This window comes from Phacochoerus africanus, chromosome 15 (genome assembly GCF_016906955.1).
Source record: "Phacochoerus africanus isolate WHEZ1 chromosome 15, ROS_Pafr_v1, whole genome shotgun sequence".
Lineage (NCBI taxonomy): Eukaryota > Metazoa > Chordata > Mammalia > Artiodactyla > Suidae > Phacochoerus > Phacochoerus africanus.
This window is the reverse complement of record NC_062558.1, coordinates 136976576-136999788: the sequence shown is the minus strand read 5'-3', so window position 1 is coordinate 136999788 and position 23213 is coordinate 136976576. Positions and strand designations below refer to the sequence as shown.

The window sequence follows — 23213 nt, the reverse complement described above, 5'->3', positions numbered from 1 at the left end:
CTGCTGCGGCCCCCGCCCCAGCTGGGGGGGCCTCTGCTGAAGCTTCCAGCTCCGGAGGACAACATTTCTGACAGGGGCTGGCTTCTGACTCCACATGCACCTTTCTACCAAGCGGGCAGGTCCCTCACCCCCAGCCCAGGGCAGCGGGGCATTTAGTGTCTGTTTCCATAGACACCCCCCGCCCTCCGCACATGTGTCCTGCTTTGCACCACCTTCACTCCAGGCCTCACTCTATATGACCCTAGGCCAGACCTTGGAGCCACGTCCAGGGGTCACCACCAGGTGACAATCAGGTCCTCCCCAAGAGGCCAGGGTGGCTCCCCACTGTGCCGGGGACCTAGGGTGTCTTTCGCAAATGGCGAAGCAGATTTCTTCTTGCCAGGCCCTGGGGACAGCCTGAGAGGTGGGGGTGAGGGAGCAGAGATGCTCTGAGAGCGGACAGCTCCTCACAGGCAGGTCCCGGAGCGCCCCTCCTGTGGCGGGGGGAGCACCTGCCCGCTCCTGATGGAGAGGAGGTGCCATTCAAGGAGCCAGCCAACCACCTGCTGGCTGCTGAGGGCGCCCCTAGGCAACGTGCACCCCAAACCCAAGTATCCTAGGACGGTTCTCACCCCTCCCCCGGCTGTGTCAGTGGCTGGAATGCACCACCCCAGACCCATAACTTCGCCACATGGACTCTGCAGGCGGATCCCGTTCTGCCTAAGGCCAGCACCCTGGGGCCACGCCTGTTTGCCTCGAGGAAGAATAGCTTTCCACTTCTATCATGACAGGGGGACTAACTGCCCCCCCACACACACCCAGTGTTCCGAAGGGGTCTGTCCCAGGAGGCACACACAAGGTGAGGGAGGCGGGGTGTAGACAGCAGGATTATTTCAGCCATGCCACTAGGATTATCCAGCTTCCAACCCTCTTAGTCCAGGAGAAACAGCAAACACAGCCCTGGGCAGAACCACATCCTCAAAGAAGATCAGGGCTCACCCCGCTCCACCTCCGGCTGTTAAACACCTTCCTGGCACATCCGTGCTGGTTCACGGAAGCCCCAGCAACAAAGGGCTTAGGGGAGCAGGCTCATTAGGACGACCGGTGCCTGTTTATGGAAAGGGCCTCCCCTCCTGTCGTCTATCGCCCCTACATCACCAGCTCCAAAGGGTGCCAGAGAAGCCTAGTATTTCATCACCGGCCCCCCGTCTCCTGAGCCTTCTACAGGGCAAGGCCCACCTGCGTGCGATGGGGACACAGAGTGAAGGCTCCCAGAGCCGGAAGTGGAGGTGCCTTTGGTGGGAGGGGTGAGGTACAGAGCCCTAGGGCTTCAGAGCAGGAGGAGGGGGTGCTAGCTCAAGTGGTGTGGGAGAAGGGCGAGGGTGGACACAAGCCCGGGAAGGAGGCTCCAGCCACGCCCTAGAACTGAATCAGCCGTTTCCAAGGGGACTCATGGTTAAATGAAATGTTGGTACCACCCCTCCGGATAAGACCCTGCTCGGCGAAAACCACAGGCATTGAGACGCATGGCCAAGCGCCTCCATCTCAACCGGATCTTTTTATACTGGCACCTGCCACACTCGGCCGCCACACATTCCCCAAGAATCTTCGGCCAACTCTGGTTCATGCAAACGGGGGGCCATCTGTCGCTCACCACTGAGGCAGAGATTAGCTAATGAGATGCTCGTCATTATCTCTTTAAAAAGTGCGGGCGAGGGGGTCTATTCTCAAGCTATTTTTACTTGAAATGAGCACGTCCTATTAATCAAGTCGTTTGTCATGTAAATGGCAATAAAACCATCACGAAGAAAGACCTTAAAAAGTGTATGTAAATTGGAATTTCTCTTAAACTTTCCATTTAGATAACAGAAAGAACTGTCAAAACAGCACAGCGAGGATGGCATTTAGATATTTTGTAAGAAGAAGCGAAACCTTAGTTCTGGTTTTCTTCTGCACTCGAGGCTGTGACTACACAGCACGTCCAGTCCAATATTGGTGGACAGGGAGAGTGTCTCCGGGCTAGGCCTGGTGTGGGGTCTGCAGCGCATGTCAAGCGACACATCGGGGGGCAGAGGGCGTGTCGGGCTGTAGAGGGGTGACCGGCAGTTCCTTTGGGGGTGCGCTTACCATGAAAACAGATTTGACCTCAAACCACCTTAAGATGCCAGGGAGTTTATACGCAGTCGTGTATATGGTCCTCTCAATCCACATGTTCTGCAAAGGAAACACACACAGCACACGTGTCGGGAGACGAAGTCGTGGGGGTCTGCCAGCCTCTGGGGCCATGTGACCAGCAGCACAGGGAACGCCTCACAGGCCACGCTTGGCTGCAGAGGCAGACACAGGATACCAGGGTCGCCTGCTTCCTGGCCAACGGTGCCCACGTCCTTGGTATTGGGCAATGAAAATACAACAGGAGACGTGGGGAGGAGTTCTTGTTCATGGCTCAGTGGTAACGAACCGGACTAGGAATTATGAGGGCATAGGTTCGATCCCTGGCCTCGCTTGGTGGGTTAAGGATCTGGCATTGCCATGACCTGCAGTGTAGGTCACAGACTCTGCTAGGATCCTGTGTTGCTGTGGCTGTGGCATAGGACAGGGGCCACAGCTCTGATTCAGTCCTAGCCTGGGAACCTCCAAATGCCACGGGTGCGGCCTTAAAAAGTTAAAAAAAAAAAAAAAAGGAAGCGTCAGGGAGAATTATATTCATCCAAATGAGTGAGGGTCCCTCTGAGCCAACAAGTTTTAGGCTCCAGTGAGTTTTATGTTAGCCTTACTTAGTGGTCAAAAGAAAATTCTAAGATGCACATCCACTCTGGAGTTCCCGTCGTGGCGCGGTGGTTAACGAATCCGACTGGGAACCAGGAGATTGTGGGTTCAATCCCTGGCCTTGCTCAGTGGGTTAAGGATCTGGCGTTGCTGTGAGCTGTGGTGTGAGTTGCAGATGCGGCTTGGATCCCGCGTTGCTGTGGCTCTGGCGTAGGCTGAGGCTACAGTTCCGATTCGACCCCTAGCCTAGGAACCTCCATATGCCACGGGTGCGGCCCTAGAAAAGGCAAAAAGACAAAAAAAAAAAAAGAAAGAAAGAAAAAGATGCACATCCACTGAGGACTGAGCTTAAGAAAGGTGACCTCTCACATTCTAATAAAATCAGTCAGTATTTTAAGCTGGATATTCTTTTTTTTTTTTTTGCATAAGATACACATACACTTTTCCATCAGAAAATAAATTTATGGAAATAGAAGGGAGAAAAATCACCCACTACTCAGAGATGGCTACCTCATCTTTTACTGTCTATTGTTGAAGACTTCTCACTAAGCCTTTAAAAGTGTGTACAGGGGTATTTTCAATAAAATACATTTTACAATCAGGATTCTTCCTAAAATGGTACATTACATAGTGCAGGAAATTGTCTAAGGCCAATAAATACAATTCCATCTCTCCTTAGACACTGCGCAAGAGTTCCCGTTGTGACATGGTGGGTTAAGAATCCAACTGTAGCAGCTCAGGTCGCTGCAGAGGTGAGGGTTCAATCCCCGGCCCAGCGCAGTGGGTTAAAGGATCTGGCAATGTTGCAGCTGTGGCGTAGGACACGGCCGCAGCTGGGATTCAATCCCTGGCCAGGGAACTGCCATATGCTGCAGGTGCAGCCATAAAAAGAAGAAAAAAGAAGGATGCACGGAGTCCACTGCAGGAGTCCAGCCTCCACGGGACTAGCTGGCGGCAACCGCTGCCTGGTAAACCTCCCAGGAACGGAGAATCACTTTGAGTGGGTTGGTTGTGATTTAGATATAAATAGCTGGCAAAAGGGAATGTTAACATTTCCAGAAAACCGGACTGGGACTTAGAAAACATTTCCCCCAAACCTCTTAGATTCCGGTGGCAGGTGTCGGGGGGAGGCGGGGGGAGGACCCAGCCGAGGCCCCAGGGACGTGGGCCTTGGATGTGCCTTTGGGTTCTTCCTCCTTGCAGGCCCGGGTTCCAGAGCTTCACACGTGGCTGGGTTGGGAGATGCTGAGCTGCCCCAGCACCCAGCTCCCTGCCGCCGGCCGCAGTCGGGGGTCTCATCACCCCCGTGCTTCTCTGGAAGGCTGGGGCTTTGTCAGGCGTGTGAAAGACTAAATCCTGTGGCTTCCGAAGGCCTCGTCTGTGTGTGAGAACCTAACAGGGCCATTAGGAGATGGCAGGGCCACTGAGAGAAAGCACCGCCCCGAAGGCTTAGCGCGGGGCCCACGCCAGGAGTCGTGGCTCTTGGTGGCTGTGCCGTGGCCGGCTGCACGCCCGGCGGCAGTCTGCTTGACCTCCTCGTGTCTCTTGCTTCGAAGGATGGGAATCAACATTGTGACAAGAGGCGGGAGGAAAATCCAAGAACAGCCCACGCATCCTGGAGCCAGGCTGCTGCCCAGCGTTACTGCTGTGACAACGGGGACAGAGGTGGCACTGGAAGCCTGGCCCTCCCGTGTGTCTCTGGAGGGCCCTGCCCCTCTCACTATTACAGACAATACCACCGTGAAAACAGTCACCAAACAGGTGCGAGAGGTCACATTCAACCAGAGAATGTGGTTATTTTGAAACAGCCAGTGTTGGAAGTGGAGGCAGCTTTAGAATGTCCCACCTCCAAGAGCCTAGGGGACACGCAGGAAACTGGGCCCGGGAAGGGAAGGGCCTTTCAGGGGCTGTGACTCACAGACCCTACACCACCATGGGAATTCCCAGAAGCACTTTCTTTTTTTTTTAATTTTTTGTCTTTTTTGTGTTCTCAGGGTCGCATCTGCAGCATATGAAGGTTTCCAGGCTAGGGTCGAATTGGAGCTATAGCCACCGGCCTATGCCACAGCCACAGCAACGCGGGCTCCTTAACCCACTGAGCAAGGCCAGGGATCGAACCCATAACCTCATGGTTCCCAGTTGGATTTGTTTCTGCTGCGCCATGACGGGAACTCCCAGAAGCACGTTCAAAGCACAAGTTACCCTGACTCACAGACTTTGAAAAACTTATGGTTTCCAAGTGAGACAGGTTGGGGGCGGGGGGATGTGCTGAACGTTTGGGATGGAAATGCTATAAAATTTGGTTGTGATGACTGTTGCATAACTATAAGTGGAATCCAATTCACTGAGTAATTAAAAAAAGAAAAGCACGAGTTAGCTTCTGACATCAGGAGGACCTATTGAAGGGATAACAGATTAGGATCTCTGCATGCAATACACACAGACATTTAACCCTGCACGGCGGTAGCCCTTCACGCTCTTCTTTTCCTCTGGCTGCTCCTGGCACGCGGAAGTTCCTAGGTAAGGGATGGCACCCACGCCACAGCAGTGACACCATCCGATCCTTAACCCACTGAGCCACCAGGGGACTCCAGCCTTTGAGAACACAATTTTCCGTGGGCAATGGTGGTGGTGGCGGAATGAAGTTGGGGTGGGGGTGCAGGTGCTGTTTTTTTACCGCAAATTCGTTGTCTGGGTTTTTCTCTCCCTTGCGGATCGGACGAGAGTATTCAAATCGTTGGACCTCATTGACTCTGTAAAAACTGGACAGAGACAAGAGACATCATTAGACATTCAATCCGAAAAGCACCTGATTTGCTTTTAGACACAGGGTCTGCCCTCCATATAGGTCACTGCGTCCCTTAAAACATCTCCAACCTTGACCTGGAGCGAGAGCCAGGCTTTCTCTCCCCGCCGGCCTCAGAAGAGAGACGTTGGCAGGTGGAAAAATTACCTTGAATTTCTGCCTCTTCCCTGTCCCTGCAAACCCTCAGGGAGAAGAGATGCTGAGTAAGAGTGAGATGGGCAGGAACAGAGAAAGGGGGAGGCAAAGGAGAGAGGCAGGAGGCCTTCATTCTCCCTGTATGTGCTTATTACTGGAAAATTTTAATTCAGAGTTCAACAATTTACTCAAATAATTTAACTTAGTAATTTATTATTAAAATGAAAAGGCTACATCTTTATTATTTTTTAAAAGGTCTCATATACTTTATTTTTTATTTTTTGGCTTTTTAGGGCCGCACCTGAGGCACACAGAAGTTCCCAGGCTAGGGGTCTAATTGGAGCTACAGCTGCCGGCCTACACCACAGCCACAGCAACACCAGATCCGAGCCGCATCTTCGACCTACACCACAGTTCATGGCAACGCAGGATCTTTAACCTACTGAGCGGGGCCAGGGATCGAACCCACACCCTCATGGATACTAGTAGGATTTGTTTCTGCTGTGCCACAACAGGAACTCCTAGATCTTAAAAGTTCAGATCTACAAAAGGCAGATTCAGCAACCACCTGGAGTGGCATACATGGAGCAAGTAGGTACCTTCCTCCCTTGTTGGGGAGGGTGGTCTGTGCACATCCCAGAGGCAAGCGGGAGAGGCTCACTCGCAGCCCCCGCCACCCACCCCGCCCCCCGCACTGGGATGCCCCTCATTAAAGGGAAATACCTGAGCATGCACTACCGTTCACTGTTGCTTAATGCCTCTCTCCAAGAAAAAAAAAAAAATGTGACAACACTTAAAATGGATGCAATCATCTGACAAAAAACCAAGTCCTGGTTTATTTCCCACTTTGGGTGATGAAAGGTTAAAGAAATGGTAGTGAATTTTGTAGAAGAACCCAATCCACCAAACTTCAGGATATAAAATAAGCAGATCCCGAGCATAATTGGGCCATCAAAGAGGTTAATTTTTTCACCAGAACAAGGATCAAATAAAAAGAAAATTCTTAACATCAAAGGGACCTCTAGCACAGGTGTTTCTATACCACAGTTCTGTCAGGGGCAATTCAATGGAGACCCACAAAATCTCACTCAAATTCATACAGTTGGCCTGTGACTTTTAAAATCTGCCTCCTCGGAGTTCTCATGGCTCAGTGGTTAATGAACCCAACTAGTGTCCATGAGGATACAGGTTTGATCCCTGGCCTTGCTCAGTGGGTTAAGGATCCGGTGTTGCTGTGAGCTGTGGTTAGGTTGCAGATGTGGCTCGGATCCCACGTTGCTATGACTGTGATGCAGGCCCTCGGCTACAGCTCTAATTCCACCCCTAGCCTGGAACTTCCATATGCCATGGGTGCGGCCCTAAAAAGACAAAAGACAAAAAAACAAAAACAAAAAAAACAGCAACAAAAAAGTGACCTCTGCATCCCATATGCTGGGATCGGCCTGTGTTTCTTCTCAGCTCCCACCTGGTTCTCCATCAGAAGCACATGTTGGGGAGTTCCCGTCGTGGTGCAGCAGAAACAAATCCTACTAGGAACCATGAGGTTGCGGGTTTGATCCCTGGCCTCGGTCAGTGAGTTAAAGACCCAGCGTTGCCGCAAGCTGTGGTGTAGGTTGCAGACACGGCTCGGATCCCATGAGCTGTGGTGTACGTTGCAGACACGGCTCGTATCCTGTGTGGTGTAGGCCGGCAGCTATAGCTCCGATTCGACCCCTAGCCTGGGAACCTCCATATGCTGCGGGTGCGGCCCTAAAAGGACAAAAGACAAAAAGGAAAAAGAAGCACATGTCTGAATCCCTTTCCCGCCGTATAGAATCCCAATGCTCAGGCCACACCCCAGGCACAAAGAGACCTGTCTGGGGCGGGGGGGTGTCTCGAACCCTCTCACCCCCGAGGGTCAAAAGGAGAACAACGAGCCGCAGAGCTCCCGAACCTCCCGGCCACATGTATTAACCTCTCCCTGCCCTTCTTTGATGCTGAAGATAATCTGCTCCCTTTGCTCTTCTAAGTAAACAGGAAGAGCATCCGAAAAGTCACTGGAAGGCTGCCAGCCCTCCTCTGAGGCCTGAAATTGTGAAGAAGACATCTGTGAACACCTGTCGCCATGCCCGCGCTGGGCACAGGACGTCATTACCTTACAATCTGCTCTGACACAGGCCTGTGAAACTTCGGGGGCAAATCCAGTTTGGGCTTCACGGTGAAGCACTGGATATCTGGGGGTGCAGGAGGTCAAGGATCCCAAGGCAGCGTGGACACCCACCAGGAGAGAGGCCCCACCACGCACGGCCGCCCGCCCGTCGGAACAAAGGGCATCGCCATCGTGGCACACACAGCCCATCCGGTTGTCATAAAGGATACACTGGCCGGGAGAGTTTTTAATCTCGTCGCCTGGAGGCGAGGTCGTCTTCATTTTCTCCGCGTTTGGAAACTGCGTCAGCAGCCGAGCTTCAAAATCTTCCCTGCGTTCGTACTCCTTCCCTCGGTAAATGAAAACTTTCCCCTGGACACAATGACATATGCATTAAAGGAGACCACAGGGCAAGCGCCGGGGAAAGGTCACACCTAAATGCGGCGGCCTGCAAAACGGGCTTGACAGATTTTTTTTTTTTTTTAATGTCACTGCACTGAAGAACAGCTTATAATCGGGGTAGGCTTCTTAATCAAGAGCATGGGAACAAAAGCCGGGTAAGTTAACACTGTTTGAGAAGCACCGAACACATCACTGAGGTCCGGTCATACACTTCAGTCTTGACAGTAACAATCGATTTAAGACACCGTGAAAAACCACAGGAGCCAGTGGAACCCACACTCCGGAGGCACGAAATGCTCACACAGGCTGAAGGCACCGGGTAAGGGGGAGAATGGAGCCCATGCTTTGTTTTTTTTTTCCCCCAGATGGGCCCTAGTTTTCATCTTGCCTGCAAGAAGTCATGACAGCATGAGATTAAGGTGGGAACATGGGAGGGGCGTTCCAAGCTGACCCCACACGTCACAGCCAAGAGATGAAAAGAATCAGAGGCAACAGGGTCCAGAGCCAAGCAGAGAGATCCGAGGCTCTTGGGCTCCCCTGCTGGTGAGAGATGGGAGGTGCATGGCTGGGCTCCCTGTGTGGCAGGGAAGGGAGAGGGGGAGGAGGCAAATGAGGAGGAGAAGGGAGAGGGGGAGGGAGGGGGGAGAAGGGGAGGGAGGGGGGAAAGGAAGAGGGGGCAGGGGGGAGAGGGGGAGGGGGGAGGGGAGAGAGAAGAAAGACAGATGGATCCTAGAGACTCGATGCCAAACTAAAATTTGTCCAATTAATGACTTTTCAAACAGAGATGCAATGGTTCTCAATTTATTCCTGTCCCTTGTCCAAAGTTATTCTGAGTTCTTATAAATCACAAAAGACCGGACAATTTAAAAATTGAATTTTTTTTTTTTTTACTCTATGCTTAGGTATGTCTTCAAGCACCCATTACAGAAGAAACATGTTCTCTTTCTCTAAAAAAATAATTTCAAGCAGAAACCAGAGTAATATGTAGTCTTAATTAGAAATATAAATACACCGTATGGGCGTCTTTTAAGGCTACATAAAGCCAAACATTTCAGAAATTCAGGATGATTTAATGTGTAACAGGCTACTACAAAACTAGCATGCATTTATTATGCTTTACACCAGAAGGAGAACAGAATAATAAAAATGTATATAAAGTCTTTAATAGAAAAACACTAGTGAGTTATAGATGAAAGTGCTAATAACATTTTGTAGAAATGTCAATTGCTTTGCATCCTGAAGTGGCCTCTTCAAGCCGGAAAACAAGAGGGAAATGTACATACAGTCAAAGATATTTATTCCCTGTAAGATCCATTAATGTTAATACGCATGCAAAAACCCCCCAGTGCGATCAATTCTTAAAGAAAAACAAAGCAGAGGGGACAGCGAGTCAGTTCTCAGAGGCTGTGCTTCCAGCGCTGCATTAAGTAGCCAAACATGGCACCCACTTTTTGGTAACCGCTGAGGTCACGGTCAGATCGACCCCTGACAGGTGACCTGTGAAGCGTCATAAAGACATTGCAAGAGCCCCACAAAATTATCCAGCTGTGTCGGGAAAGTCAGTTCAATATTAATCAAGCCTGTTAAACTCTTGACTCATGCTCTGCATTTTGTCCTTTTGATGGAACAGATGAGCCGGCCCAGTCCCTGGAGCCTGCGTCTCTCCGGCCCTCTCGGCGCATCCCTGGCGTATCCCTGGTGTCAATTGGCTGGGGGGCTGCAAAGCACTCGCTCCGCCCTGCCAGCACCTCTGGATGCCAGGACAGAGCTGTGGTGGCCTTAAATCACGGGCCTGTCCACAGGGCCGCACGCACTCATCCCCCGGCACAAAACACGTCAGCGGTGACTTAGGGCCCGACTCGCTCGCTCTCTCTCTCTCTCGCTCTCTCTCTCTCTCTCGCTCTCTCTCTCTCTCGCTCTCTCTCGATCCTTCTTAGAGACACACACACGGAGGTGCAGGTTCATAAACATTAATTAAAGCCTTGAGCCACGAGAGGTGACTTCAACTCTCAGCTCTTTATACCTTTTCGATTGGTTTTTTATTTAAAATAAAGTAAATGACAAAACCCAGCCTCCCCACCCAGTTTAGGGTTTATAAGCAAACATTCTTCATTCATTCTTTGGACCAGGGGATTTTTTTTTTTTTTTTTTTTTGAGAACTGGGTTTCTGGTCAACCACTCTCTTAGACATGTAGAGCCATAGCTGCACGACGAAGGTGACAGGGTCAAGGAGAGACCAGCAGTGACAGAGATGGGGCCAGATGCCCCTGGCACCCAGCCAGGACCCTGTGTGACTGGATCAAACAGGAAGTCACCTCCTGGCGCAGGTCAGCCCTGGGAGAGTCCCTGGCTGATGTTCGTATGAAGAATGACACGCCCTCACCAAGTCCATCCTTCCCGCTGTGCCAGTGTGGCTTATACTGTTAGGGACTCCTGTGAGATCAGAAACCCTGGGGCCGAAGAAAAACACCTCTGGGACCAGGAAACTCTCCCAACTGGATCTAACTGCCAGGGACAGGTGTGCCTTAGGCACAGAGCTCCCGATGCCCTAAAACCAGAAGGATCACACAGAGTCTCCTAGGATAAGAGAAAACCGTGTGTCATTTTTGAAAAAAAGGTTCCTACGAAATGACAGGACATCATAGCCCACTGGTCAAGGGCATCCGAGAAGGTGTTTTTGAGAAACTTTAAACAGTTCTACTAGTAGGCTGGGCAGCATGCAGCTACCTAATTTCTGGCTTTGGGACCAGTGAGTGATTTGGCTGAGGATCACGGTATTTCTTCCATCACATGTCAATGAGCACATGCCTGTCTCAGGGTTGGAGATGATTCAGAGTTTCCAGCACTGGAAATCTGCTTCCAGTTTTTCATATAATTAACAATGCACATGTCCATAGCGGTGTTATGCAGAATAGCCAAGACCTCCCCAAGTCGACCAAAGGACGAATGGATAAACAGAATGTGGGGATTTGGTGCAACGGACTATTATTCGTCCATAAAAAGGGATGAAGTTTGATACGTGTTACTACATGGATGAGCCCCGAGGACACTACGCTACGGGAAGTGAGCCTGATACCAACGGACAAAGTGTTTACGAGTCCACTTAAAACTCGGACGGCTGAAAAGGCAAATTCCGAGCTAGAAGGTGGAAGGGCAATGCCCAGGGTCTGGGGGAGGGGAGAAGGAGGAATTACTGTGTAACGGGATCGGGGTTCCAGTTTGAGAAGATGAAAAAGATCTGGAGAGCATGGTGGGAAGAGCTGCAGGACAAAGTAAATACACATAAATGCTGCCGAACTATACGCTGAAAAATGGCGATGATGATAATTTTTTCTGTTGGTCTTTTTCGTCTTGTCTAAGGCCACACCTGCTGCACACGGGGATTCCCTGGCTAGGGGTCCAGTCGGAGCTGTTGCTACAGGCCTCTGCCAGAGTCACAGCAATGCCAGATCCAAGCCGCGTCTGCGACCTACACCACAGCTCACGGCAACGCTGGATCCTTAACCCACGAGAGAGGCCAGGGATCGAACCTACGTCCTCACGGATGTTAGCTGGGATGATAAATTTTATGCTATGTATATCTCACCACAATTTTAAAAACATGCATACATCTCTGAAGAAGAATTCTATTTAGGAAAAAAATGAGATTTAAAGTTGATATGCAATAAAAAAACAGAGAAAACCAAGACAAAAGAGAAACACAACCCTTAGCAGCCCCTCTCTGGCCCCGTAAGCCAAGCACTGAGCTATTAAAACAGCACAGACAGTGGGACTTCAAGCCACAGAGGCAACATCCAAACCCTTCCCTGGTCTCCTGAGGAAGGGGCTTGCTGCCCGGGAGCCACCCCAACCCAATCAAAACAGGGCCCAGAGTTACCCGCAGGAACGTGGGGAATCCTTGTCCGTAGTAACCAACGGCAAAGTAGTCAGGCTTGGGTCTTATCACCTTGACGATGTTTTCATAAAACTGAGCCTGTTTCTTCTGGAAGGAAGAAAGGAAATGCATTTCAGGTTGGAATCCAGCACTTGAGCATCCGTGCACCTGGATTCTCCCGGCTTTGGCAATTCTAGGAGGGGGAGTGGGACAGGGTGGGGGAGCGGAGCTGATGCCAGCACCGAATTTAATGTCACTCTCTTTGACAGCGCTGTGCACTCATCCTCCAGCATATGCGGCGGGGAATCTGATCAAGAAGCAAATTCAGCAGCCAGTTGTGATTTACAGGTGTTTTAACAACCAAAGAGGTGCCAGAAAGATGGTTGTTCTTTTTTTTTTGTCTTTTTTTGTTGTTGTTGTTATTGTTGTTGTTGCTATTTCTTGGGCCGCTCCCGCGGCATATGGAGGTTCCCAGGCTAGGGGTTGAATCGGAGCCGTAGCCACCAGCCTACGCCAGAGCCACAGCAACGCGGGATCCGAGCCGCGTCTGCAACCTACACCACAGCTCACGGCAACGCCGGATCGCTTAACCCACTGAGCAAGGGCAGGGACCGAACCCGCAACCTCATGGTTCCTAGTCGGATTCGTTAACCACTGCGCCACGACGGGAACTCCGGTTGTTCTTCTGATTAAGCGGCTGGTCTTCCATGATCAGATACTGGGATCCCTTAAGACAGCATGTGTAAAAGGGCAGAATTCTACTCTAAATAAATGACAAACATCAAGTCAATCTGCTGACTACAAACATGACAGAGCAGAGGAGGCAGGAGTTAGAAACTGACAGCTCTGTGGCAGAAGAAAAGTCTGGGCCACGTTTCTCCACTGTCTCTTCGACACAGGCTCATAGTTTTAAATCAGTGGAGATCCCTGGGGACATTGGGGCCAGCAAGACCACTGCACCCCTGGACTCAACAATTGTTTACACATAAATCGCTCAGAGAGGCGCCACAGAGTTTGGTTACAGAAGCTCCACGGGGAATAAAAAGTGAACGTGGGCCAGAATCAATCGGCAAATACATCACAACTGTCCTCCTGGATAAAGTGAAGGAGAATCCCAAGGTGAAAAGGAAGAGAGAAATTCCGGAGAAACAAGTCCAGATGTGCTCTGTTCATTTAAAGAGAAAGAAAGACCTACCAGCAGTTCGCTGAGTTGTTCATAATCAAACATTTCGTTTTCATACTGCTCGGCAAGCTCCTTGCCCAGCGCGATGGCCTCTTCCCACATCTGCGAGGGGAAAGGAAGAAACGGGCATAAACGCAAACCTGAGTCGCGAGGTCAGAGACAAGCCCGTTCACGGAACAAGCGGGAGATGTGCTGGCTTAATCTGAAAACGTCGGGAAAACACAGATATTTTCTAGAGGCTCGTGTCCTTTGGCTCGTCCTGGACGTCAGTTGACCAGCTACTGGCTCATCAATCATGCTGGCCACGACCCCTGGTCAGAGCCGGTCCTGCCTCTCCTGCTGCCACACTCTGCGGCCATCTGTCAGAGCAGCCGAGGAGCCCAGAACGGGAACTGCAGGGCGACGGTGGGAGGAGGGTCTGTGTAGAAACCACCGACCTGATTTGGTGATGTTCCCATCCTCCCACTTAATCTGCACTATAAATTTTGAATTGATACAATACCTATGAATTTTGGGGGGATGCGAACATTCAGCCATGCGTAACAATGACCATGTCCCAGCACGTCCAGCTGCTCTCCACCAACTGCCCCTGGGATGCGAAGCAAGTCTCAAATTCCAGGCTCCCACTGGAAACACAGGGAGCCAGGTCCCACACCTGGCATAACTTTGGCCCTGGGCCCTCACCTGCCTGCAAGTCTTTGCCTCTTCTTAGTGAAACCATCCTATTGAGAGTCTTACTTACCACTGAATCACCTAAGAGACTTCAAATAATCTTTTTTTTTTTTTTTTTAATTTTCGTTTTAGGGCCGCCCTTGCAGCATATGGACGTTCCCAGGCTAGGGGGTTGAATCAGAGCTGCGGCTGCAGGCCTATGCCACAGCCACAGCAACACGGGATCCGAGCTGCACCTGCAACCTATACTACAGCTCATGGCAATGCCAGATCCTTATCCCACTGAGCGAGGCCAGGGATCGAACTATGTGGGGTTCTTAACCTGCTGAGCCACAACAGGAACTCCTAGCCTTAAAATACTCTTTACAGAGCTGCTACTTAAGAAACCATCTGCTATTTTTGATGGGAAAAAAAAAAACCTATTGTGAAAAAGTACTTTAATATTTTTTGAAAGCTGTAATAAAAGAGAAGCCCAGAGGAGAAAAAGATTTCCAGAGGTAGGACCAGTGCCCAGGAAGAGATAAAGTGGCTGAGATGCTCTTCCTAGGACCACACGCTCTTCCCACAGCCCTGTCCTGTCTCCTCCATCCTGCTGAAGCTTTCAAAGAGGCCTGGCAACCTCTGAATATATTAGTCTGCAGCTCCAGAGAGCTCAGGTCCTTTGCCAGAGTCCAAGCTCACATTTCCCCACTTTTAATGTTTCTTTTAAGCTCCGGTGACCAATTCCTCCCTTAGCACATTTCCATTTCAAAGAAAACATTACCTTTGGCTGTAGTTCTCATTCGCTGGATTCTTCTCTAGTTTTCCCGTAAGCTAAGACATCACTCTCTTAGCTGCCTAGCATGTTAGGGCTTCTAATTCGCCACTTAATCTGTTTTTGTCCTAAGTGACAGATGGGTTGCTTTAGATACATATCAAAAGTAATTGTTTTTTAAAAGGAACACAGGTCTCGAGTAAATACTTCTTCCAACTCACCCGGAGATTATACGGTGGCCTTTTCCATCAGATTTTCTTACACACACGCTCCCCTCTCCCCCAGTCCATTTTCAAGGCTTCTGCATGGAGGAGGTTTTCATCTGCTTTTAATTGGCTAGGGCTCTACAGAGTGGGGTCCAATGCGAATACCTCGGAAAACAGTTCGGTGCCGGAGGGAAAACAGACTCAGAGGGTCTAGATTTAGATTATCTTGGTGGACGAATCGCCTCAACCTGTGTGATTGAACGCCCCGCCCGGCTCCATCCACAGAGGCGCGGGAGGGTTATGGGGCTTACCGTTCCCCCAAATGAAAAGGCTCCCTATCAACGTTCAGCTTGATTTTCTGATTGGAAAGCCCTCATCCATTGTCTCGCAGCCCCGACACCGTTAGTTTTACTCGCAACTTGGAGCACACACTTTCCCCTTCTCCTTTTCTTTTCCTTTTTTTAAGTCTTTTTTTTTTGTCTTTTTCTAGGGCATATGGAGGTTCCCAGGCTAGGGGTCTAATCGGAGCTGTGGCCGCCGGCCTGCACCACAGCCACAGCAACGCCGGATCCTTAACCCATGGAGTGAGGCCAGGGATCAAACCCGCAACCTCCTGGTTCCTCGTCGGATTCGTTCACCACTGCGCCTCGACAGGAACGCCCCCCCTTTCTCCTTTGCAACAATGATCCCAGCTATGTTCTCTTGAGACGTCTTCTTTCCTTCCTGAACCTCCTGGTTTCGGGAAGTTCCATTTCTGCAGGTTTCATGAATCGAAAACTTTGTTTTTTCTCAGATGAAATGCCTTTGTTAGTTGCACTACTAAAGTGGCCACAGAGGACATGTAAGACATTGTGTTCCTACAGAGAACTGTGGGGTTGATGAGTAACCAGCCCGGGAGGGAGCGGCCGCAGATGGAAGGAGAGATGGCGGCTGGACGCCTGCCCCTCACCAGTAATTCAGGCGGGTCAGGACTCATCAGGACCCAGGGGACGGGGGCAACCCCGGTCTCCTTCGCTGACTAGCTGTAAGTAAGGCACCAGGGAAGTTCTTTAGGGGATGCTTGACTTTCAGTCATTCTTCTAAAATGCACCTGTTTTTCTAGGCAGTTGTTGGGAAAAGAGTCACATTCAATCACCCTCTGAATGTCCCGTGTCCTATACTGGTTTCCTTTTTTTTCCTTTTCTTTTCTCTTTAGGGTCATACCTGGTAGCGCATGGAAGCTTCTGGGCCAGGAGTTGAATTGGAGCTGCAGCTGCAAGACTACGCCACAGCCACAGCCACAGCCATTCCAGATCTGAGCCCCATCTGTGACTTACACCACAGCTCCTACAGCTTCGCCGGATCCTTAACCCATGGAGCGAGGCCAGGGATCAAACCCACATCCTCAAGGACACTAGGTTGGATTCTTAACCTGGTGAGCCACAACAGAAACTCCCTACACAGGTTTCGGACATTTTGGTGGCTAAAGATCCATGCTATGGGAGACTCCAGAGCAGTGGTTTAGGGCTCTCAGCACTGGAGGGGACAAGGTGGCCCAGAACTAGCCTGCAGCCCTGGCCAGTGAGCGCTTCACCGGAGGAGTGGCGTGAGTGAGAGCTTCCTTCTAGTCTCTGGAGGTTGAGGAGCTTGAGTCCCCAGAAAAGATGTGTGGCATGGGTCGCCATGGCAACTCCCAGGGGGTGTGGTCCCACTGAGAGGGGCCCAGCCAGTCCCGGCATTGCTGCCACCTCTCCTTACAGCATGGACACGCCTTCTGGGCACCCCCATCTCTCTCCTTGAGCCAAGGCCCAGCCTGGGTCCTTCCTCCTGTTCTCCGCTTGTTTCCGCTGATCTGAGCAAAGGCTGGACATCTTCTGAAGACATTTCTGAGGCAGAGTCACGCTCCACGACGGAGCTTCCCCTCTGTAGCCTGCATCAGTGCCGCCCAACTGCACAGTGACACCAGAGCAGCAGCCTGAGAAAGACAGTCAGAGGGCCTGGCTGCCCTCTGGGTGGGTGGGTGCAGGGTGGCAGGAAATCATGGCATCTGGGCCTCGGCCGGACAGAGGAAGACTCGAGGATAAATCCTGCCTCCTGGTGCAGTAAGTACTCAAGGATCAGGGCCCAGCTACATCGTGCTCATCCCCCCACAGCACTTCTTTATTGATCTACACGGAAAACAATTTGCTCAGTTTTAATGCAAATGGGAGGAAGAGTAGGGAGAGAGTAATTTTTTTTTTTTTGGCTTTTTAGGGCTACATCCCTGGCACATGGAGGTTCCCAGGCTAGGGGTCCAATCAGAGCTACAGCTGCTGGACTACACCACAGCCACAGCAATGCGGGATCCTCAACCCACTGAGCGAGGCCAGGGATGGAACACGCAACCTCATCATTCCTAGTCAGATTGGTTTCTGCTGCGCCACAACGGGAACTCCAAGAGTAATTTTTTTTTAAAGGGATTTTTGCCTTTTTCTTTAAGCCAGGACATCCGTACTTCTTCAGGACTTTGGGAAGCCTAAACCAGCAGCAAAAGATACTGTTGCCTTTTGCTTCTTGTTTGATTGGCAGGAGAAGGGACATACCCTGTCACTCACCCCCTCATTCTGCAGAGAACTATTGGGCACCTGTGATGGGGGTGGGCTCAGAGGAAACAGGAGGAAGAGGGGTGGACAGTCAGCTCTTTAAAGATGATTGTAGGAGTTCCCGTTGTGGCGCAGCAGAAGCGAATCTGCCTAGGAACCATGAGGTTGCGGGTTCCATCCCTGGCCTCGCTCAGTGGGTCAAGGATCTGGTGCTGCCATGAGCTGTGGTGTAGGTCCCAGACATAGCTCATATCTGGCGTTGCTGTGGCTGTGGCGTAGGCTGGTGGCTGCAGCTCTGATTAGACCCTTAGCCTGGAACCTCCACATGCTGCAGGTGCAGCCCAATAAAGACTAAAAAAAAATAAAATAAAATAAAATAAAGAGGATTGTGAAAAGAAGACAAGAAAGAAGCAGGCTGAGAGAGAACTTTTTTAAAGCTGGAGAAATAACGGCATGGTGGAAAAAGAGAGTGTACCGGCCAATGGAGCAGAGAACACTGCTGCCCAGGGAGAGGGCAGACGGGCCCAGCGATATCTGGGAGGGGCCAGGGATCGGGGCACAGGCGCAGGAGGGAAGCAGAATGCAGGACAGATCAGCCCTGTGGACAGCGTGTTCGGGGGCGGGGGGGTGGCTGCGTGGAGGCCAAAGCTGCAGTGTACAGCCCGGGTGACCTCCAGCTGGAAAATCAATCACTTTGAAAAGAATTAACGGAGAGCTGGAATGAAGCCCAATCACTCAGAGCTGCTTTAACTACCTTCGAGGAAGTTAAACCTCCGGGGCTGATCAGAAGTCACTCCCCTTCCAGCTCTGTGGCCCTTCCAAGAAGCTGATCCCAGTTCTGCTCAGGGCATCTGAGCCACCCTGGGACTGGGTACCCCGCTCCTCCCAACACTGACCCCATTTGAGACACACGGTGTGATCAACTGACGTCCACTCACTGGAGATGTCACTTGCCTTTCCTCACCCTCGCTGCCACCACCTTCCCTGGGGCCTGCACAAGAGTTTGAGACTCCCCAGCCCAGGGCTTCTGACTCCTTGTAGCCAAAATCACTCTCTGAAAAGAGGAAAATACAGGCTTCCTTGCCTATGTTCAAAAAATTTCCTTGGCTCCTTGCACCTTAAGGAGTAAGTCAAATCTTCAGGAGCCCTGTAAGGCCATGGTCAGAGGGGCTCCCGAGTTCTCTGAATCTGTCTCTAGAAACTCCTCCCTCCCCCAACAGACAGACTTCTGAGCTGCTCCAGAAAAGTGAGATGCCTTCAGGAACCCTGGCCTCTCCCAGATTCCCACTCTTGAGAATCCCGGCCCTCCCCCACTCCACAGAATCCTGCCCTTCCCCCGACTCCTAGGACTCCCTGCCCCTCCCTGCCACCACCTGGCAAGCTCTGTCTCATTAAGCATCGCAAATCAATTATACTTGAATAAAGAAATAAAATTAAAAAACTGACATATAAAAAAGTACAATTCAATTTTTCAATTCAAATAAATTAAAATAAAAAGGATGAGCTTACGTGTCACCTTCTCTGTGAAGTCCCCCTTGGTCCTCAGAAGAGGGAATCACTCCCACACTGAGGTGGGGAGACTCAGTGCCCACCCGTGTGACAGAGCGGGGGAGGCTCAGGTGTCTACCTGCTCATCCCTTAGCCCGAGGTCTAGACATCATGATGCCCCAGGAGGCCTCGCCCTCCCACCCCTTAAGTCATGGGTGTTGGGGGCGCTTGGCACCCAGGAGGCTTGGTCGTGGGAGGGACCCTGCAGGCGGGATGGGGGTGGTTAGGACTCTACGCCTTGCTATTCTCAGGCTTTGATGATAAATTGTTCTTTTTGGGGAGCGAATCATAATTAACACACCGTCTCTCTGATCACCCTGGCCAGATTCTTGCTCCTTGAACAGATTCTGGTGAATATCAGCATTTTCAAAAGTTCTGGAAATGCTGAGAATGAATCAAGAAGAGGGTGCTAGTCTGTGTGCACCTGTAATTCCTCTTAATGACAACGCTGTTTTAAAAAGGAAACGCAGAGGATGAGCAAATGTCACTGCCAAAACTTAGAAAAGAAATCCAACCATCTCACCCAAAGTGGAAGCTTGCTCCCAAACCTTTATTTTTAGTTCACAAGATGATGCAAGATGCCTCATTTTTTGACTTGGGCGCAAGGCAAAGTGCGAACTTTGTCACGGGGAGGTTATTTTAAGGGGAAAGCAGCAGAGCTCCGGTTGAAAATAGCCCCAGGGCCTCAGACATCACGTGGACTTGCAGCTCTGAGCCCTGTTGGCAGAGGCTGCCCGGTTGTTTCCCGGTTTTGGAGGCGGTTAACGCTCGTTAATACTGACTGTCTCACTCTGACTGCATTTTCCTGAGCGCAAGGCTTCTATTTTCGACTCACCCTCCATAGAGAAGCCTGGTAATTTTCAGTGAAGTACCTGGATTAAGGGCTTTATTGAAAATTACTAGGCCTCAACCAAACACAATAAGACAGACAATTGAAGGCATCTTCAGGAAGGAACGGTTGACTGCCACCACAAAACTCGGCAGAAGGCTTTCGGGAGGTGCTCAGACGGGTGGAAAGGAGAGAACGGAAAAGGACTTAGGAGTAATTATTAGCCCAGGAAGGAAGACGTGCAAAAGAATGAAAAAGGAAACAGAGGGAAATGACATTTTGGGGAGAGGCAAGAAAAAGATGAAAAGACCAGGAGCTGGCCTGAAAGCCATTCAAAACTTTTTAAAATGGTGGAAAAGCAAAAATAAAAGAATGATTTTGTGCAGAAGAAATACAGCAAGATAACAGAAGGTAATTCAGAAGTCAGGGAGTGTCCAATAGGAAAGAGCAGAAAGCCCATTCAGCGTTGCTGCTTCCAGAGCACAGGGGGGGAGGCAGTTTCAACAGAATCTGACTCTAGGCTTGCGGGCATCCTGGGCTGCCCCTGGGTGGGATGGGCAGCGGCTCCTCTAAGGGGCTGTACTCCAGGCTTCTAGGATCTGCCTTGGATGCTGCTGAGTCTCCACTTGCTCCAGGGGAGCTGCATGCATTTAAAACTGCAGGTGCAGAAGAATATGCTCGGGTCACGTTGTGGTACCGCAGAGACGGTCACAACCTTTGCTCAGGAACCATGCTTCCGTGAAACTTTGAAAAAGATTAAAAGGAAAGCAGATGCAACGAGGCCCTGCTGTCCAGCACAGGGAACTGTAACCAATCTCTTGGGATAGAACATGATGGAAGATGATATGAGAAGAAGAACGCGTCACTCTGCCGTACAGTAGAAATTGGCACAACATTGTAAATCAAGTGTACCTTAATTTAGAAAAATTTAAAAAACAGTGCAGGTTAGCGCCAGGATGTGTAAAGTTCCCACATATTAAAGATATAATGATAATTTCCTAGATGTCCATTGACAGATGAATCGATTAAGAAGATTTGGTATATATACACAATGGAATACCACTCAGCCATGAAAAAGAACAAAAGAATGCCATTTACAGCAATATGGATGGAACTAGAGACTCTCATACTAAGTGACGTAAGTCAGAAAGAGAAAGACAAATACCACATGACATTATTTATATCTGGAATCTAATATACAGCACAAATAAACCTTTCCACAGAAAAGAAAATCACGGCCTTGGGGAACAGACTTGTCGTTGCCAAGAGGGAGGGAGAGGTGGAGGGAGTGGGGTGGACTGGGAATCTGGGGTTAATAGATGTAAACTATTGCCTTTGGAATGGATAAGCAATGAGATCCCACCATGTAGCACTTGGAACTAAGTCTAGTCACTTATGATGGAGGATAACGTGAGAAAAAGAATGTCTGTATATGCATGTGTGACTGGGTCACCTTGCTGTACAGTAGAAAACTGACAGAACACTGTAAACCAGCTATGATGGAAAAGATAAAAATCATTAAAAAAAAAAAAGATTTCTTTAATCACATAAGGTGACAGCCCATAGCAGTGCAACTGTAACTGAGTCCTGCTTTTGCCAGGTTCAGGTGCTACTTAGATTCCATGTTACAACTGCGTGGTCCCCCGCCATCGCCGGCCTTCAAGTTCAACTGTAGTACTAAGACCCCTTCCCTGAATATGTGGTTTTAAACCAGAACCACAAATGTTTTCCTCTAAAATCAAACAAGTGTAAAATCAAACTAAAGAAATTCTTGTTATTTAAATCCTCACGTGCTGCGGGAGAGTGTCGGTTTGCGAGGCGCCACGGGTCTGCAGGTAAGCAGATCCTTGGCCGATGCCAGGTGGCCCTCCCTGTGCACTTGGCCTTGCCCGCTCTCCCCATGGACCCAGAGGTCATTCTGACTGCAGACCTATTGCTCAAGGATGCACAGGAGCCCAGGCAGGAAAGGCCAGCCCGGGTCTCAGAAGAATCTGTCCGTATTCCACCCATGACCTCTGCAGTGAAGGCAGTACTGGGCTCCAGTCAGCGTCAGATTTGGGAAAGGAACCCGCGGATAACGCAGTCTCAAGCCTGGCACCGCAGGAGTGAGGGCAGGCATGTGCCTGGGAGCTGCTGGGCAGGGGTGGGAGCAGAGAGGCTTGCCCCTCAGGCCTCCCTGGGGCTCAGGGTCTGGGTCAGGAGGCAACACCACACACAGGAGACAAGTAAGCCCAACGTCAGGGACCCCGTGGGATTCCTGAGTCATGGCCGCCTTTTCCAGTGTTTGCTTAAGCACTGCCCAGAAAGTGCCCAATTCAATAAAAATGACACTTTTTTTTTTTTTCTTTTTAGGGCTGCGCCTTTGGCATATGGAAGTTCCCAGGTTAGGGGTCGAATAGGAGCTGCAGCTACCAGCCAAAGCCACAGCCACACCAGATCCAAACTGTATCTGTGACCTACACTGGAGCTTGTGATAACGCCAGATACTTAACTCACTGAGCAAGGCCAGGAATCAAACCTGCATCCTCATGGAACTAGCTGGGTTTTCAACCCACTGAGCCACAATGGGAACTGCAAAAAAATGACCCTGTTAATAGGGGGGGAGGCTGCACGTGCGGGGTTGGGAGGTAGGGAAGGAAGCAGTCTCTCCACCTGCTACTCAATTTTGCTGTGACTCTAAAAACTGCCATTAAAAAAAAATACAGACTATTAAAAAAAAAAAATGAGGGCCCAGTCTGTGGGCAGCACAGGGCTCCAGCAGAGGAACAAAGAGAAGTGTCAGACAGGAGCTCCAGCCAAAGCAGGACAAGGTGACTCGGGAGTGGTCCCAGGATCAGGTGCTTTGCCATTACTGGGAGCTGCTTAGAAATTCAGAGTTTCGGGCCCCACCCAAGACCTACTGAATCAGCACCTGCATTTTAAACAAGATCCCCAGGGGACTCAGGGATTCCCAGGGCCAGAGGCATGCATATAAATAGTCCCAGGCGTGGGCAGAGGGAGCCTGGAGAGAGGGCCTCTCTGGGGGTGGGGGGGCGGGACAGGCTCCAAGGTGGACACAGCATGGAAATGTGCTCAGAAGGTGGCGGGGGATCACCACGTGAAGTCAGCAGGCAAGGAGGGGCCGTTCCATACCCAGAGAAGGCCATGAAGGCCAGGTGGTTGGGAATCAAATGCATGTTCTGGGGAGCTGCCATCATGGCTCAGTGGAAACGAATCTGACTAGTATCCGTGAGGACGCAGGTTCTATCCCTGGCCTCACTCAGTGGGTTAAGGATACAGGGTTGCCATGAGCTGTGGTGTAGGTCACAGATGCGGCTTGGATCTGGCATTGCTGTGGCTGAGGCTGTGGTCAGCAGCTGCCTGGGAA

At 50.6% G+C, this 23213-nt stretch overlaps 1 protein-coding gene across 2 annotated transcripts in view; it reads right to left on the bottom strand.

Moving 5' to 3' along the window:
* The window catches only part of DOCK1 (dedicator of cytokinesis 1), a 535081-nt gene that overhangs the window by 30522 nt on the left and 481346 nt on the right, over nucleotides 1-23213 (bottom strand). For both annotated transcript variants that reach the window (XM_047760279.1, XM_047760280.1), the window contains exons 39-44: nucleotides 13289-13378; nucleotides 12097-12201; nucleotides 8048-8189; nucleotides 7824-7902; nucleotides 5426-5510; nucleotides 2107-2193 (exon numbers count right to left, since the gene is read on the bottom strand). In XM_047760279.1, coding sequence (XP_047616235.1) covers nucleotides 2107-2193; nucleotides 5426-5510; nucleotides 7824-7902; nucleotides 8048-8189; nucleotides 12097-12201; nucleotides 13289-13378 — 588 coding nt within the window. The remainder of the gene's footprint in view (nucleotides 1-2106; nucleotides 2194-5425; nucleotides 5511-7823; nucleotides 7903-8047; nucleotides 8190-12096; nucleotides 12202-13288; nucleotides 13379-23213) is intronic.